The sequence below is a fragment of the Bradysia coprophila genome (assembly GCF_014529535.1).
Source record: "Bradysia coprophila strain Holo2 chromosome X unlocalized genomic scaffold, BU_Bcop_v1 contig_20, whole genome shotgun sequence".
Taxonomy (NCBI): Eukaryota; Metazoa; Arthropoda; class Insecta; order Diptera; family Sciaridae; genus Bradysia; species Bradysia coprophila.
This window is the reverse complement of record NW_023503307.1, coordinates 3,158,398-3,177,706: the sequence shown is the minus strand read 5'-3', so window position 1 is coordinate 3,177,706 and position 19,309 is coordinate 3,158,398. Positions and strand designations below refer to the sequence as shown.

At 34.4% G+C, this 19,309-nt stretch overlaps 3 protein-coding genes across 3 annotated transcripts; all 3 read right to left on the bottom strand.

Annotated features, from left to right (window-relative positions):
• Positions 1 to 1,440: 1,440 nt before the first annotated feature.
• LOC119068938 lies at positions 1,441 to 1,985 on the bottom strand. The gene is made up of 2 exons (XM_037172803.1): positions 1,876 to 1,985; positions 1,441 to 1,811 (listed from the first exon to the last, which is right to left on the bottom strand). Exons 1-2 carry the CDS (start codon positions 1,889 to 1,891, stop codon positions 1,441 to 1,443), a joined length of 387 nt encoding a protein of 128 aa, XP_037028698.1. The 5' UTR covers positions 1,892 to 1,985.
• A 9,827-nt stretch (positions 1,986 to 11,812) lies between these two features.
• On the bottom strand, positions 11,813 to 12,812 carry LOC119069008 (protein trunk-like). Its single transcript, XM_037172883.1, has one exon. It carries the CDS (start codon positions 12,680 to 12,682, stop codon positions 11,888 to 11,890), a length of 795 nt encoding a protein of 264 aa, XP_037028778.1. The 5' UTR covers positions 12,683 to 12,812; the 3' UTR covers positions 11,813 to 11,887.
• A 1,931-nt stretch (positions 12,813 to 14,743) lies between these two features.
• Positions 14,744 to 15,782, bottom strand: LOC119068660 (protein trunk-like). The gene has a single exon (XM_037172337.1). It carries the CDS (start codon positions 15,714 to 15,716, stop codon positions 14,940 to 14,942), a length of 777 nt encoding a protein of 258 aa, XP_037028232.1. The 5' UTR covers positions 15,717 to 15,782; the 3' UTR covers positions 14,744 to 14,939.
• Between the last annotated feature and the right edge of the window lie 3,527 nt (positions 15,783 to 19,309).

Sequence of the window (19,309 nt, the reverse complement as noted above, 5' to 3'; positions counted from 1 at the left end):
TCTTTTCTCTTCTCTTTTGAACAAATAACTATGTGTTAGGACACGATGTGTTATTCTTACCCAACGCGATGAAGCTCCCATTAGCTCTTCTTACTTTAAATTCAATGTTGAATTTTTAAGTAAAAAATCCAATTATTTATGCACTAAAATCTTGTCACAAAGTCTTCGTTCTCTCATTATCAAGAGTAGGGATGAAACTGACAAAGTTAGATTTTAAAAATGATCGATTGATTCTCACCACAGGTTTTAAAACCACAATTTACTGATTTTCGTATCGATAGCCATCATATTTAATCATGTGCAAAGATAATCAAACTATTACATCCGTAAAAGAAAGAAAAACCACTTGATGAAAGAGCCGCCAGTGGGTCGTCTTTCATTTCATATAATTAAAAGTCTTAATCATCACCATTCCATCGACGGGAATAGCAACTTCTCAGTTATTGACTATTTGCCTGTGTGCAAGAAAATAAACTTCCATTTCTCTCGTACTACCTTTCACGTTTAATATGTGTTATATTTGCAAATTTAATTTTGCGTCTTCTGATAAAGAATTTTACGATATCGAACTGAATGCATATCCCAACATACAAAACCGTTCTTATATGTGTCCTTCTTTTGCCATTGAAAAAAGAAAACATTTCACCATTGAGTCAATAAAAAAGAATCATGGCTCCCTATATTCAATGCTAAAAATTCTTCTTATTAAAATTATATACAAATTGTGTATAACAATGAATTTTCGCCATTTGATGCTACATCACATACAGCCAACAACTCTACACAAATTTAGCACAATATATTAAAAAAAAAGTTGCGATAAAAAACGACTTTCTCTCTTTATATAAAATTACTTTCGAGGGTTAAATTGATTGATGTGAAATGAAACATATTCATGTTGTGGTTCGGTCTTGGTGCAGGCGTTTAAAATTTCATTGAAATTTCTTTTGATTTGTTTTTGTTACATAATTTTTTTAAGCGTTAATTTAACATGATTCACAACATCTATTGAATTTTGTGGCTTTTCGAAATTTTATTGTTGCATGGCATAAAGTCGGTTTATTACTGAGGCAGAATATTCTACAACCACACACATTAATAGTAAATTTTTCTTTCACAAATCAAACAAGCCCCCGAACTATGTAGGTTTTTTTGCGAAAATGCCTTTTAATTTCATAAATGGAAATTTTTAGTTTGATGGTCCTGAAACCGTCTCTACAATTAACTTCATTTTGCAAATCACAACGCTGACGTTCGAACGAAAAAAATAAGTTTGTTGGACAATCTACTAGCACAGGCTCACCATTATGACATTTGTAGAATGAAGTGCAACTCATTGGATCTGTAACAATAATGGCTCGATCCTGGATCATTCAAGAGATCACAAGAACATCGCGCTTCACGTATCAAACACAAGTTGCAGTAGCAGTCTACCAAATTCTAAATCGACAATGAGCAATCAGCTACAGTCGGTCTCAGAGAATCGCAAGTAAAAAATCTAGCACAGTTGGTTGGGTGAGCGATAATATCGGTAACGTTTGTACAGGTTAATTTTCTCAATTCGGGCAAGCACAGAGCCTCATCTGGGTGAACGCAATCCAACGCCTCAGTGCTGAAGTGACATCCAGAACATATGGTATCACATGAAACTTGACTAGGCACTATTAAACCTTCGTCTTCTATGCATTCATAGAATATATCACAACGGCCTTCCGGACTGGGAATCCGATTATTTACGCCGTCACACTCCGGTTCCACGGCTCCAACGCATATTTGAGTGATGAAGAAGCAAACCAGCAATATTGAAATATCTAATTGTTTTGGAAAATTTATTATTCTGGGTAATTGTATCACTAAGTTTTAAAATTACAGTACTTGATTTGACTGCCATCCTGTTCTCTGTGTCGAACGTGTAGAATGTGTTACAATTTTTCTATCGTTTTGAAACGAAATGGCCTGGCTAATAATTTGCAACTGAATTTATTTGGAAATTATTGTAGTTGAAAACAGTAATTCACAGCCAGCGACAATATTCAGTCATATCTTATCAGCGGTTAGGTACCAAATAGTAAAACATTAATTGCTTAATTGAGTAAAATTTATTATTTAGATAATAAAAAATTCATTTTCGCTTTATTTCTGTTTCAAATGTAATTTCACATTTTTGCCGCCATCACCGTCATTTCATCCATTTCCTTTTCGTTAAATGAACATTAAATTATTCTCGAAGCGAGTGAATTGAATCTACAGCAAACTGTACTTATGAATCCATTCGCTCTTTATCGTGTTCAAGTGCATTAAAACTTTTGCGCAATTTACTCTTCAGATGGTTTTTTTTCTTGCCTCATTAAATGTCTGAATAACACCGCGAAAACCTAATTTGAATCAAAATGTAAGATCTGTGCCAAGACAGATATAGAAAACGAAAGGGGTGGAATTTTGTCTAAGAAAGAGTGCCCCACTACGAATTTTCGGTCCTTAACACTAACTGAATTCTCAGTTGCATAATCCATTAATGAAGGTAGTAGGGTCGAAAAGGAACCAACGAATGATAGTCTCCTTGTATCTCTTAGATAAATAAAATACCTGAAAGGTCTCGTCCCTGAAAATATGTCGATATAATCGAAGACCGAAATCGCAAAAAAAATATTGTTTTGACTCGCCAACAGTTAGGATAGTATAGGATAGGATAAGATGGGCAGGAAAGCTGATGCTTTCCAAGCACCTAAGCCGCCGATGGGCCTGTTGTGCATTACCCATATTTTCGATAGATTTTACAATTGTGAATTATAAATCGTATGATTCATCTATTAGAACATAGATGTCGCTAGTAATTGACATTTTAGAATAACTATTGTGACTTACACATGATGTACAAGAACTGTGTTCAGCTTTTTTTTGGTGTTTTCTTAGAGACCTATTACGGTCGATAGAGCTGGTTAGTGATAACTAACAGCAGAGACTAATCATTTACGATTAGGAAAAAGCCTATGAACTATGTCTGACACGGGAGTCGAACCCGTGACATATAGGGCGTGAGTCCATCGCTCTACCGATCGAGGTACCTGGACACAACAGTTAAAAATATTTTAAAAAAATTCTTTGATAAAAGGCGGCTCGAATTTTACGAGAACCTTATTTTATCTAGTGGCCTTTTCATCTTTTTCATCGATCTCTTATTAACTCACGTGACTTAATCATAGCTATTTATGCAACTCAGCGAACTTTAGATGCCTCTGTTGCATAAAACGTTGTATGAATCTTGGTGCAAAGTACTTTATTAGGCTCTAGATCTGTAATTATGACACGAGGCCGAAGTTCGCTAGGAATGCGTCAGATTTCGGTAGCTGTATTTTCAAAAGAATTCTGCTGAATATTTCGTGAACGTATACATCCAGAACTTCCCCTTAAATTATTTGACTTTCCCTTGCTATATACCCGTTAAAGTCGACACCGTGTAGGTTTTAAATGACAAATAAAGCAACAAAAAAAATCCCACTGTATTCACAGCATGTATCGTAAAATTCAACCAGATTAAGAACAGATACTGTGTGATATGAGTTCGGTTTGGAATTTTCCAACTCAAACTGGGTTGCACCAGGTCTACAAAAATTTATGCGAATAATAAATTTGATAATTACCTTAAATTATTAAGATTTAATTTATGGCAGCAATTAACTTACTAATGCGATAACCTTTATGGTAAAATAAATTCGAGCCGAAGTGTAAAGTCATTGTAACGCCTTTTTAGAAATCCCATAATATTGGGATTGTTCATAAAATACACTGAAAATGGAACGTCAGACGAAAAAAAAAATGGTGGGGAGTTTGCATGCACTAACTGGTACGTATTCCAACACATTCTCACTTTTGTGTTTATACAGGAATTTAACTAGTTAAACCGTATAAGCACGTGACTACGCTAGGTAGAGTAAAAACGTACCGTTCCGCTCAATTAACGCCGGCACAGACATGACTGAGACAAGCTGTATGATCTTCGGAGGCCGAAATAAAAGATATCTATGAAACAATAAGTAGAAAGTTATAATTAAAAACGATCAGAAAATACACAAATTCACTCCTCAGAACAAATTTCATTTAACAAGTTCTTGCATTTGATGGGATGTTGAAAAGTTTATACCATACCTGCGGTCTTTTCACGTTACACACAAAACGTTTAATAGTCAGTGTATAACGATTATAGTGTAATTAATTTCTAGTTGAAAATAGTTTACCAATTTCAATTTCTTTCATATATAACGTATATTGCATTACATTTATTACTCATGTAACTGAAATAAGGTAATATACCTATCGAACATATCCACTAATATCCTTACTACGTCCAATGATTTCGTCCGATGTTGTTGTAGAATTGTGAGACTTTTGATGTAGTGGTCATCGATGGTAATTTGGATGAACCAAAATTAATACTATACATCTGTAACGTTTGATGTCGATCGGCAAAAAGATTCGAGCCTTTTTTTATGAAACACTGAATACTACTACTACAGTGACTATCATTCAAAAACCAGCCAATCCAAGTGTTTCAAACGTCAAAGCACATTAATTGCATATGGCTGTCCTGGTTACATGGGTTCACACACCAATAATCAAACCACTGACACTTGACATGCTTACGGGTCTAAAATCGTTCCTTTAATCGAATTTCATGAACTTTCGACGGCCTTGACATGTAGAATCGATACAAAGAAGAAAGTGACGGTTTCGTGAGTTTATTGACCTCAACCAAATTTTCACAAAAACTCGACTTTTCAACGTTTTATCTAAAGCTCTGGTTTTCAACTTGGCATTAGGTTACCTGAATCTGACTTGAACTGAACCCTGATTGATTTAAACTCCTTGAATTAATCTGAGCTTTGAAGCGACCTGAAAAATAATAACCAGACCTGACCTGGAAGGTTTTCCCTTTTCCATTTTACATTGAAATTTCTAATTTAAATTTACCTTATAAGGCAAGTCACGTAAGATGAGTTTGCGTTGGCTCAATAACGTCAGGCCAATTTCAGGTCATTTCATTTTAAAATTTGAATATTTTCAGGTTCAAGTCAGGTCAAAATCGACCTCATCCGAATCTTACTTTCATCCTTTACTATGAAATCCCTATTTGAACACTGGGAACCTCAAAAACATTGAAATATTACAATTCGATGCAGTAGTTGATTTTTGAATGTAAGTCACTGTAGAAGGTTTCTTTCTACTTCAGCCCGAAAACTGTTTTGCCGAAGGTTTAGGTGCCTCGCTCCTGTTCATTCAATGTTTATCAATCCTCGATTCAATTTTTGCACATTTCGTTCGAGTGCGTCGTAACACTGAAATTGAATGGAAATGGAGCTAAAAATAAATTTTGTTTAAAGAGATAAGAACAGTATCATTTTCCGTCCGCTATTTTATTACATCAATATCGTCGTATCGATCTTACTCTACTCTAATTTCAATTGAAAAATCGAATTGCAACCTTTTAAACCCTTCGATATAATTCTGTATACTCTGCGATTTTTTGACTATACCCCGCCAACACGCTGTGTATACAGTATCTTTATATTAAACTAGATTACAATCATATCACATTTTCATCTTGCAAACGAAAATTACGTTTTTGAACGTCATAACATTACCCTTTTATTAAACATGAAAATTTGATTGACCGCCCATAAAAACAACTCAATTTAGAGTGAGTTTTTTTTATCAAAAGCTTTTACAATATTTTCTGATGTAGGTTTACACAATCACTATAATGCATATGTGCAGTATACTATTGGGAAGTAAACTGCATTTTTAGATCACAAATTCGAAGTATCCATTTTGCACTTATATGAGGAAATATGATGTGAATAAAAAATAAAATTGTTAGAAGATTTTGATCAACATTCATTTGGTGTACACACTGTGCAGCATTGTACTTTTGTATTCGGTGACGTTCATTGTATGATGATAAGGGTTTTGTATTACCCCATATTACGTTGAATGTTTTCATCTCGTAATAAATAACGTGTGACACAGACCATAAAACCGACATACATTTATTGAATGTAATGCAGTCGGAAATACATCTTCAATCTTTTTCTAACAATTTTATTCAATGTTCTCTATGAGCAGAAAAGCTGTAACTACAAACAGTTCTGACAATGCGTGGTTTCCTCGATATTTCTTTTTACTCTATGACAATGTGGTACAGGGGACGTCAGTTAAAGTAAGGCATGAATTTACTTCACCTGTGTTCAGCTGGTCCACTCATACAAACAAAATTGCTTATACGGTGTACGGGAATAAGATAACTATGCTGTCTACAAAGGCGGTGAAGTCATCGTGGTCAAAAACTACATAATGTTCATGTACAAAAAACAGACACTCCCCTGTTGTGAAGGTACAGGCTTTAACATTTCAAATGTCTTACTGTCAAATTTTGCTGAGAATTTCATTAAGAATTCGGATTTGACAAATTTGAGACAGTGAGACATTTGAAATGTTAAAGACTGTATTTATAGGTGATTTAAACTTTTGCAGCTGTTTAAATCACGGCAGCATATTGTTTTGGAGCTGTGTAGTAAAGCAACCTAATTAAATTGGGCAGCACGTTTATTGTTAAAATAAATTATTCTATTTCTCAGGAAATCTCCTTTTGAAACGGCTCGAAATCTATAGAACTTTTCTAACAGCAACTGGAACTCTGTCTCATCTACTCTGCCGTAATATTTACCTTAATTTGCGATTCTTGTGCTACAATAAAAGCAAGATAAGATTTCGAGCTATTTTGGTTTGAAGTTTCGTTAGTCTGGGGCAGGTCATGGATTGTTTCATATGTATGCCTTGAGAGTATATAATTGCAAGATTCGGTTCGAGTAGTGGCCCCCATTGTGAGATGTTTCTATTGACAAGAATTTTAGACTGAATAAAATGTGAGGGGACCTTAATTCCTTCACTTTTAACATAAATTTTCTGTTAAAATCATTACATTGATATAACGATGAGAATTCTTAGAGTATGAACTACTAAAGAAACACACATAACATTAGGCCTAAAAGATCGTAATAAAGATAGACAACAAAAAATGCAATATTCCCTTAATTCTCCAATAACATCTCACATCAAAATCCATTGAATTTGATAAGGGGTTTCGAATGTATAAACAAGTAACATGACGACAAATAAAGTTTTCATAAGTAGCTATATTCGTAATTATGTTGTTCAAAGTTTTGTTTACCCTTTTCATCATTTTATAGTTTTCAATGGTTTAATTAGTTGTAAAAAGTAGAACATAGAAGCAAAAAAAATGTCACTAAAACAAAACTGGAAATTAATGAGACATCAGGTACGCTACAAACATTAAAACAGAATTCCGTTCAGCGAAACATTGAAAAGGGTGCAGCATGATAAAACGCTTTGGCTCGTGGCTGGTGTGTATCGAATAGAAAACCCGTACACCTGATCCTTTTATTTACAATTTTTCTTTTATCAAAAGAATTAAATTTTCTTTTTAAATGTTTCTGCTACATAGAATCAAAATCAAACGATGCGAATCAAATTACGCATGCTGAAATGCCCTTTTTTTGTAAAATCTTGATATAGGGTAGAAATGAAAAAGGTGAAAGCTTAGAAAATAAATGTCCAGAAAAAAGGGATGAATTTTCCAGACAATATAAAATAATAAAAATGTTCTATAAAAATTAACGGTTTTTAGATTAATACTCAAGGAATTTTTTTTATATTGCTTGCCCTTAAATATGTGTTTATGTATGTGTGTGTCGTATATAAATATTGTTCTAAAAAAATGGAGACACGCACATCACTCACAATTTAATGCCATCAAAAATTATAGCACAAAAATATATTAATAATTCATGTCCGCATTTTATTCAATCATATAATATTTTTAATTCACTTAAAATGACATTCGACGAATTTGAACGCCCCGTCTCGTGTAACAATGATTGAGTATTTTATGGGAACACATATGGAAATTTGGCTGAATATTTTTTTGTGATATTGTGATATATATCTAGCTGTTCATCATTAGTTCTTGTGACAAGGGTGTTATAAGACTAGTCCAAATATATTAAATGATTTTTTTTAATATAAATTATCTGATGTTGCAGAGACATGATGTGTAAGTACAAAACAGAAACACTCACATCCCTCCTTAATTTAAAGGAATAAATTATTAGTTTTCCTATTATCTTCAGTTGAAGATCAATGAAAATATTTTCGTGTATTGGTTCTTTTACATGGACATGATTGTAAACTGTAGTCCACTATACTACAGTCCAAATAGTTAGTTTCTTTGATGAAACAAAATTTCTTTAAAGATACAAACAAAGAAGTTACAACTTATCCTTTAAGAAAGGGTTGGCTGTAGTCAAAGTCAACGGCAACAAATTAATATAAACAATGACATTTCAGAGTTTATGGTGGAAAATGTGTGAAAAGTTGTGAAGTACAAGATTTTGCATCTACGAAGTGACAACAGTTATAGCAGCTTTTTATCCCTTGTTATGCAGTACGCAGTAGACTATTGCTACTTCCAAACTGACATATTTTAAGGGTGTCGGGGAATCTCGCACACGCGATCATAGTATGCGTCCTTTTACGACATGTAACGAAAAGTCATGACTGTGCGAGATTCACCACTTAGATGTGAATCTCGCACACCATGAATTTGTGTGGTGTGCGAGATTACCCTACCCCATTTTAAGTAAACATCTCTTGCAGTTGCAATTCTAAAATAAGGAAAAATTTGTGTACAAGAGCAGTGCGGAGTAGTTTGGTTTGTCTGTGAGATGGTTCGTTTAATCGCAACTGTTGGGCCCATTGTGCTTTTCATCAAGTGTACAATTAGATGCTTTTGTAATTAATTAATAAAATCACCCTAACGAAAGTTTTGAAAATTTCACTTGTCAAACTCTTTTCTGTCAGTGCTGGACAAAATGTAAACACTGAAGATACTGTAAATCGAGAAAACATGAAAACCTACTTTGAAGTGATACTTTGATTTGACTTGTTTTGTTTAGAGACCTCATTAACATCCTTTCTAAACAAGTGTAGTCTAGTCCCATTAAGACGTGATTTTCGAACCACGCCTCGAAGTATACAAATACTATCTGAGGAAAGTTCAGTGCTTAATTGATATCTCACCTAAATTTAAGCTACACATGTGCACACAAATTTGTCGTACTTGGTTACGCCATACTAGTCATTCAGTGTCTACATCGTTACAGCCACCAAACACACTGCAGCTACCCAAATTATAGAGCTAGAAAAATTTCATGGAATTGTCTGACACGGGAATCGAACCCGGTTCATTTCGGTGGAAGGCCAGTACGAAACCACTAATTCATACCGTCCATTTGGTTTAGTGACTTTGAATGCAGACTGAATGCATTTTCATTCGACGACTAGAAATGTAACTCATAGTATTTACTTATTCTAAATTAGTTCTAAATTTACTATCCCGGTAACTCAACACTTATCTCAATTACTTACTCTTTTTGGAAGAAATTTGATTTTTTTTGCTCGAAAATTGTTGGTTTCATTTATTTTGCCAATTGGCCAAAATTGATTCATCCTCTTCGAACTCATCGTATTCCCCTACTACACCATAGGGGTATTCCCTCAATAATCAATCATAATCGAAGAAAATGTCATTTTCCGAATCGCATAGTCAAATTTGAATTACGAATGAAAATTGATTTTACTTTAAGCTTAGACACTCTATTGATGGCACATAAAGTTACGTTTTATGCCATTAATCCATTACATTTCCAGCTACTTTTGTCGTTCATAGATAGATAGACATTATATGTAGAACCATCAGACCATCAGTTATATAAATTGATTAATATTACACACTCCATATGTACAATATATATATGAATCTCACATATCCATATGTATGAATTTAGCTTTCGTTAAATAGTCCCACAATCATTTTATTAGTCGTAACTACCAGTTTTGATGGGTTCTAAAAAGAATAGAAAATGTAGATAGAGTATTTCGGCAGCGAAACGAACAGCGACAGACCAGTGATGTAATAAATTTTTGGATGAGAAGCATCACCGATTGTTCAACTATTTTGTGTCGAAACATGTGCATGTGTACGAAAATGAACTGGCGATACATTTAAAAACAAAATAAAATATTGTGGAAAACGAACTATAGACGAGAACGCAAACGACTATTTTGTATATTTTTTTCTGAAGGGTAATGGGAAGGCGTTTCCCATGGCAATAAATCTTATTGGATTAGGCGCGTATTGTTTGTTTTGATAAAGCAAACGTTGTATATATACTACATCTCATATAGACTGTGGAATCGAGTTTATAGTCGTGTATACATCTGAAAATATTATATACATTTGATGGGTCTACATCCCGGTTTTTTCTGCAATAAAAACAAAATTTTGAGGATATAAATAATATTAATGGTTATAAATATCAATTTCACCACGAACCCCTCTAATTTCAGCATGTTAGCTGAGATATGTTCGAACACTGTTGTTTGACGGGGTGCTGTTGAAATTTCGGTATTTTGATACTAATTAGAGGCACACTTTCGATTCATTTAGCCTTTGGTTCAATGGTCTACTTTAAATAGTTCCCTCTGGAGGCATTTATTTTATTTTGAATTTTAAATACCGTTGAGTTCTCACGATATAAGTTTTTAATTTATTCGTTGAATTTGCAATGTTCATATTAAGTATGCATTTCACTGTGCACAAAAAGAGACGAGGGAAAAAAAACTTATCAAGGAAAACTTTGAGTATAATACAAGAAAAAGAAAAGAAGTTAACGATTTGTCTTGCATGCACACACATATACACACCATACCATTTTTTTTCTTCTTTCTTTGTTAAATAGGAATAGTCCTTCGTTTCTGTTAAATTTTATGTCCTGCTATTTTGCATTTTGACTGGAATTTCCACAATATTTGAACTACCATTTTTTCATAGTTTCAGCCGGCACTCAGCAGGGTAATATTTATTTAAATTATTCGGAAAAATTTCATTGGATATCATGTTTTCGTTCATCTCATGTGCACACTTGGTGAATCGTAACAAAATTTGGATATTTATGATAACGTGTCATTTAATTGCTCTGCAAATGGTATTAGTTTTGGCTCGGTAACTATACACATGCCGACGGCTGGTTCTGTAAATCTAACACTTACTGGATGTACAAATGTTCCAGCAACATACTTACTGCACTACTGTATATTCATGTTATACTGCTACTGTTCGATCCTATTTGGGTACATAGATAATTTAGCCACATTGAAAACGCTCTGTAAACGGCTTTAAAGTAATCAATTCGTCAGTGATGTAGTGAGGAACCTAATCCGAAATTGTTCAATTCCTATAGACATTGATTCAGATTTATAGACATTGAGCAAATCATAATATTATCTGAAATAATCACAACAATGGCAACGAAAATCATAATAGTTAATCCGTTCAATGAAATGAAGTTTTAACCATTCAAGCCATTCAGGTATGTCGACTATAATTTCAACAAAAACGGGTTTGAGGTGCAAGCAATGAATGAATTCAATTCTGCATCGGTGTGGCGACATCGAATGTATTCGGATTTGGCACAGTATATTGTAGATATGTATCTGCTGTGCAAAGGTAGAAACTAAACAAAGGTAGAAAATATTCACAGTAGAAGATGAAACCATTTTTTTTTTCTTGGGACAAAAATTAAAGTCGTCTGTAAACGACTCGCCGTCTCACATTTACTACATCATTAAAATGAAAAACACCATTTTTTTAAGTAACAAAATTAAATTTTAATTTGTTTTTCTAGGAACTAAGGAGGTATTAAAGATTTTTTTTTTGAAATAAATACACCAGCCGGTACAAATGATAAAACATCTACGCAGCTGCACAGTCGCAACAAAAATTCACAGCTCGTTCTTCCCACACCCATAGTTCCTTGAAGTCTCCTGGCAATTCATTATTTGTTACTCGATTTAACTGATTGGTCTGCACACATTCACCATTTCGTCGCCGCAGCAGCTTCACTGTAAACGATCGCGGCTTGCACACGTAATGATTGTACCAGCACTTCTTTTTCGTACACTCAACACTACGTAGAAATCGGGGAAAGTAGTCAGCACCCAGATCGATCCACTTGATTTTAGCTTCACATTCCCATGGACGGTCGTTTCGCATTCTGTTCCCGCGCCGAAGGTCTCTTTTCGAACGATCAACATTCATGTTCATCAACGGGTGATGGATCTGTCTGGTGCTAATTGATACAGAGCCTTGGTCGTGTTCTTCGACAGTATGTTTGACCTCCCATGCCGGTTTGTCACTGATTTCCAATGCAAATGTATCGTCCACGTAAAACGGTTGCAGCAGTTCCGAATTTCGTTTTGTTTGGTATGAATTTGGATGCAAATTTTCCATGTCCTCTTCCGGATACTTTGGTGGCTCTATGCTCATATATCTTGAATTGAATGCAGCACCGAGTACATCACTTAATACAGTGGGTGGTAAATTTGCACAGTTGCTTTGGGTGGCACGAACATCTTCAGTTTCAACAATTTTCGTAAGTTTAGTCAGTTTTGGGAGTGATTTTCTTGATATTGACTTTGCTTCTGTATGCACAGAACACATAATTAAATTTATTAGAATATACACCAATTTCAAATGTTCGAACACCATTGTAACAGTAGTCCAGAGTGCGTACAAAAATCACAACGATATTGACGATGCAAAGATCTTGGCTAAACTGACTTCAATTACAAGACAAACCTTTGCCAATTTTTACCTTTTCTCTCTTTGAAGTAATAAAATTCAACGCTGATTGTAAACTGAACAGAAATCCAAAGTAAAGTAAATACAACCAACAGATGGTACATAGTTAACTTTAAAGTCGACTTTTATGTTTTATTACAGGGTTGGGTAATTCCGTTTTTTTTTTCTATCTTTCATCTTCTTCTTTTAGTTTTACTTTTCACTTACGAATACCATTCCATTTTGAATGCAAAAGTTAAAACGTTAGGAATTATAATGATATTTAGACAAGAACTTTTTGTCAACTAAATCATACCTAAACTTTACGTAACCACCATTTCTTGTTTCGTTTTCACACTGCAAGAAATTGAAATTTTTGCAGTCAGCGTATATGCAAATGTTTAAAACATACAGGGTTGTTACTAAAGCTCAAGTCAAGAGGTGCACTATAAGAAAATTATAAAGAACGATTTCAACAACAGCTTTCTGTATAAAAAGAACATCGTATTAGAGAACGTAAGATTTTTCGAGCGACAAATCCAAACGAAAACACAAACGGAAGTTGTAAGTTTGATATAGGTCGGAAAAACGGTCGGCACATTTGATAGGTCAACTGAAAAATAATGAAATTTTGCCTTCCCCGATTTTAATCAAACAAAATGCCGCCGGTGTGTAGCACACGATCTCAGGGGTCCAGAAACTAATTGTTTTTTTTTTTAATTAGACCAAAATATCCCCCAAACAATAAGACTACAAAAAGGCGATGAGAAATTTCTTTGTTATTGACTAACAACGCGTTTTTAAAGTCACATCGCTTGTGAGATATCGATCAGATTAAAAAAAATATATCAAATTTGACGGACTCTTGAGGTCATAAGCTACACATTGGCTTTTTGTTTAATTAAAATCTGTGCAGTCAAAATTTCATAATTTTTCTGTTTGCGTTTGTGTTACGATCGAAAAATCTGACGTTCTCTAATTGTTAATTTGATATTCTATAATGAGTTATACTAACAGTTTGAATTGTAGTCTGAGTCATGACTCTCAGAGAGAGAATCCCTTCCTTTTCACCTTTATTTGGTGATGGTTTCAAAATAATTATTTATTACTCATGCGACGAAGTCTTCATACAGTCGACGTCAGTGAAATTTAGACATGAATTTGCTGCAACTATATTTCAGCTGGTCCACTCATACGAACGAAAGTGCTTATTCGTCGTATAGGGTTGGAATAGTTACACACACGCACATGCGTGATGGTGGTAAAGCCGTATATAAAGACTTAGGAGCGCATTTGTTTGTATGAGTAGACCTAAGAGTATTTTAATCTAGAGAGGAAATTTCGAACAAAATTACGTAAATACGTAAATTACGTATATATGTGGTCCCAACATGAAATACGAAATGTTTATTGGTATGTGTGTTTGCTCTCTTAATTATTAAGAGGGCAACTTGAACTATCAAAAGGGAAATAGCGTCAACGCATACATGTATTGGTGTAAAATTATACGAAATGTGTATACTCTACAAACTGATGTTGGGACCACATTTCGTCGTACAAATTTCCTCTCTAGGTATAATTACTCTAAGGAGTAGACCGGATGAAGTAAATTCATGTCTAAATTTCACTGACGTTTCCTGTTTTTTGAACAAAAATTTAAGTACTAGTTCATTTACGGACTTTGGTAATAAAGTTTGTGGTCAAAGAATAAAGTAATTTGTTGGAAGTCCGAAATTAAGTCCACAACAGGAATATTAGTAGATTATTCACCTCTGTCCACATGTTTCTTTGGACACTTGGGGAGTTATTGCATGAACCGAAGGCGAATGTTATAACGCCAAGTGTCTAAATAAACATTTGGACAGAGGTGAATACGCTATTTTATCTACCGACGGCGAAATAATAGCACTTTTTCACTGCTACTATTTATAAAATATATTATCCCAAGAAGCAAAGTACTGTACCACCAAGTTAAACAATTTAGTTTGAATTTTTCGAGAGATGAACCACCTCATTTAATCATTTCCAATTCCAACAGCTGAATTCTACAATTCATTTTTTCGAAAACAAAAACAAAATGGATTGTTGATCTTTGTTGAGAAGAATTTCCACGGTAGCTCTAACAACAGTCTTGCACTTAATGACAGCAAAAATATGGTTTTATGTTTCACACGCGAAAACAACATTATGGAAATGCACAATCACAACAAAAATTCACAGCTCGTTCCTCCCATACCCACAGTTCCTTCAAGTCTCCCGGCAATTCATGATTTGTTATTCGATTTAACTGGTTGATCTGAACACATTCACCATTTCGTCGCCGCAGTAGTTTTACCGTAAACGATCGCGGCTTGCAAACGTAATTATTGTACCAGCACTTCTTTTTCGTACACTCTACACTACGTAGAAATCGGGGAAAGTAGTCTGGACCCAAATCAATCCACTTGATTTTAGCTTCACAATTCCATGGACGCTCGTTTCGCACATTTCGGCTACCTCGACGACCATCTCGTTTTGAACGATGCAATCCCACATCGGTAAAATCAATTGATCGCTCCTCACGATAATGCACTTCGGTTGCATGTTTAACTTCCCATGCAGGTTTGTCACTTATTTCTAATGCGTACGTATCATCCACATAGAATGGTTGGACCAATGCCGAATTTCTTTTCGTTGAAAAAGAATTCGGCTGATGATTGTCGATATCATCTTCCCAATATTTTGGCTCGTCTATGCTCATGTATCGTGAATTGAATGCTGCACCTAACACGTCCGTCAGTAAAGTCGGTGGCAAGTTTCCGCATTTGTGATGGAATTGATAATCCTCGGTACCATTCAGTTTTATAAGTTTGGTCAGCTTTCGGATTGGTGTTCTCGAATTTGATTTTAATTCATGTTGGGCACGGCAAACAATTAAATTTATTAAAACGAATAACAATGCAACGCGCTGTTTGACTGTCATTTTCACAAAGTGCTTTTATGTTATTACTGAACGATTCGACGAGACAATAAACAATTCGGAGATTACGAACATCAGTGAAACAAAAATTTATTGACAGAGCCGAATCGGGCACCAAAAATAAATAATTTGGTTATTAAGATGGAATGTAATTCAAAATGACTTCATCAATTCAAACTTTCTAATGTTCTCAGACTCTAACGGAGCCCTTATTTCGTAGAACATTAGCAAAGGTCTCCAATGATTTCATCACTTTTACCTATTGCACCTAATAAAATCTGTTTACCTAAAAATCTCCGTTAATAATATCCAATTCAAACAAAAAAAATCCGAAACGAACACAAACAACCAGATGTGCAATGTGCATAAATTTAACTGATTGACTTTGCTCATTTTGGTTGATTTAAAATACTTTGTAAATCAATTATGTGTTGTACTTTTCAGGTAGCTAACTTATTGACTTTCCAGAAGCAACAGTGTTAGGCATTCGGTTTTTATTTATTTTGTATTGAGGTTGCGGTCGAACAGCATATTTCACCAAGACCATCAGTACATATTTTAATGTGAATGTAACTGAATAAGATTGTAAATTTTGAATTGGGGCTATGAATGCGTGACATTATAACTCACGAGTGTTTTTCCCATGGCAAGATGGGCACAGGGGTGACCTGTATACATTTTCAATTCATAATTTCGCAAAATTGTCATTAATCTGTTTGCATTACCGGCACCAACAACGTTCCACTTTGTCCAGCACAAACAAAACGGTTTTGTGTCAACGAAACTTTTTACTTTGTTTATTTACATTTTACTTGGGTAAACTTTCAAAAAACAATATTTTATGAGTAAAATATGTGTCCATGGAAATCATAATAGCATAAATATTCACATTAAACATATGCTGGAACCAAATAACATAACCCATAGAACACATAGTCGGCATAACTGTTTAACCCTTTTATGCGGATTGTGTTTAGGTATATAGTGCTATATACGTATACACAACAACGTATACACAACATAAATACCAAAAACACATCAAAACACTCTTCAAACTTTTGCTATCACTTCGAAGCCATCAGTTTTGTATGAAATGTAGCACAGCATTATACATGTGTCATACGTTCTATCTAGAGATTTATTCTGGGTAGACTATGTATGACGTCGCATCGGACACTTTGCCAGATTAACTGGGACGTAGCGGTATGTGCGAATGGGAATGAGTATTGGGACTTGATGTGTTATTCGGGGTAGATCCTACATTTTATGATTGATATTGTTATCAAATCTCGTTATAACCTATGAATGACATTAAACCGTATTATTTATATTGGCATTGAATTGATTGTTTTTGATTGCTGGGTATGCTTGAATTAGCATTTAGAGTTACACCGAAGAGCCGCACATAAACACACACACACACACATACACACAATATCGAATTTAAATTGAAATGTCGGTTAGAAAATAGTGTCAATAGATGGGCTGTCCAATGTGAAATGAACCTCAAATAATATTTTAATCGATTTCAGTCGATCGCAGTTTTATATGATTATTGCCGTCCATGATATTTTGCTGTTTCAGCTAAGGCAATGGCTGGCAATGAATGTTGCTAGGGGAACAGGATGTGTAGTACTAGTAAGTTATGTCAGTAAACTAACGGACTAATGACCAAAGCTTTAAAATGTATAAAACGTAAAGCGTCTGCATATCACAGGATCGAATAGCTTTTCAGCTGCATTCACCAGCACAAAGTTTTTGTAAAGTAAATAAATAGTTAGATATAGTGTTACTATACAAAGAGTGTGTGTTCGTAGACCGGCGGGTGAGTTCAACTTGAGTTGGAAAAAACTGCATATTTCAGCTTAATAACCACTGGATGTATCAATAGTTATTTGTTTACCAAGCGATCTTAATATAAAATTCCAACAAGAGCAGTGGCTGCCTATTTTTACAAGAACGTTTTTGACCACAAAAATAACGTGAAAAACAAATGTAAACAAATCAGAGAGCTCATTTGTCAGGTCAGAGGAGTAAAGTGTCCATTACACTCAATAAAAAGTACTCCGTGAGAGAGCCGTGAGAGAGCAAGCTGTCAAATAAACAAATGAAAAATTGAAAAAATTCAATTTTGTCTCTCCCACGGAGTCCTTTTTTGGTAAGAGGAAACTAAGCATTAAGGTTTACCTTTAGTTTCTCCTCTTACCAAAAAAGAGAGAAATACTCTACCTTCTAAACTAATAACTGTCTTTCCTATGCGAAAGTTGACTATTACATATCGATTTGCCCTCCGCGAAAATTATGCATTATGCATTTTACTTTATTTTTCCTGAATTCCTATATGATTGTTAACTTTCAAATGAAGCTGGCAGGGAATACGCTTTTCGCCTTCATCCAATGTAACATCCTATTATCACCGAGTTGCATAAAACATTTTTCTCAAAAAATTCAAGAAAAGTTTTCCTTTTCGTAACTGAGTTTAGAAACGGCAACCGGGTTATTGAGCCGCAGGCCGAGTGTGTCAAAACACATCGTATGTCGAAAACAGCATTTATCAACCCTTTCGCTAAGAAGCCAACGAAAGCTTTTCGTCACTGAGTTGAGAAAAATTCCATTTTCACAACGCACACATGAAAATGATTTTTCTGTCCTTCTCTATCTCTAGTGCCTTACTGGTTCAATTCAGTCAAACATGAATTCAATTTTATTTCATATACCTGCTATGCATAATTTTCGATAACGTTAGCCATACTTCGGAATTATGTGATACAGCATGTGAATCGAAATGACTAAAGGGTACTGTATGACTATTGACTAGCTATAAATAATGTCTTATAGCGGAACACTACACATTTTTAAAAGAAAATCGATATGAATGTATCTCTTTTATACAGGAACACAGCATGGTACAGAGTCGAATTAAATTTAAATTTAATGTGAATTCATCAGTGTTATGAAGTATATTGAATGTATTCAGTCGTTGGTGATATTTGTAATGGTTAAAAAAGTTTAAATGTCTAAGATGACCATCAGCATGTGCTTCAATAAATTTCTGAAAATTTTTAAAATTTTTGTTTTCATTGTGAGTGTTTTCGACGAAATCTTTGAACAAAATTCTAGTAAGCAGGCTCTGATAAAATGACAAAAATTGCATAGTTTTACAGAAGTAATTTAATACACAAATTGTAGGGTAAACGGGTCAGGTCCGAGTCCCCTGCCATTTTCGAGCACTGATGAAAGCGAAAATCGAGTTAAACAAACATTTATATCCTTGAAAGAGACAAAATCTAAAATCCTGTAACTAAGACAGAAGGTGCTCGTAGCAGAGCTTTCCACCCTATTTGAGTATTTGAGTAACAAATCCCTTTTTGTAGCAACATTTTTTCGATTTGTTTGGAATGCATCAAGTACTATGCAAAGTCAGTAACTATGAGTTTGTGTTTCAAACAATATAAACTTTGAAGGCGAAAGCTTTAATGATAATATGATATTCATAACACTTTTCCAATACTATTTTAAGACGCATCTTGAAACCTTTTCTTTCTTCCTCTTTTCATTCTATACTTTGCATTTTATAACGAAAGAAACTTTAAGAA

Bases quoted from the DNA above. Each gene is read 5' to 3' on its own strand.
- LOC119068660 (XM_037172337.1), bottom strand. From the start codon at position 15,716: ATGACAGTCAAACAGCGCGTTGCATTGTTATTCGTTTTAATAAATTTA.
- LOC119069008 (XM_037172883.1), bottom strand. From the start codon at position 12,682: ATGGTGTTCGAACATTTGAAATTGGTGTATATTCTAATAAATTTAATT.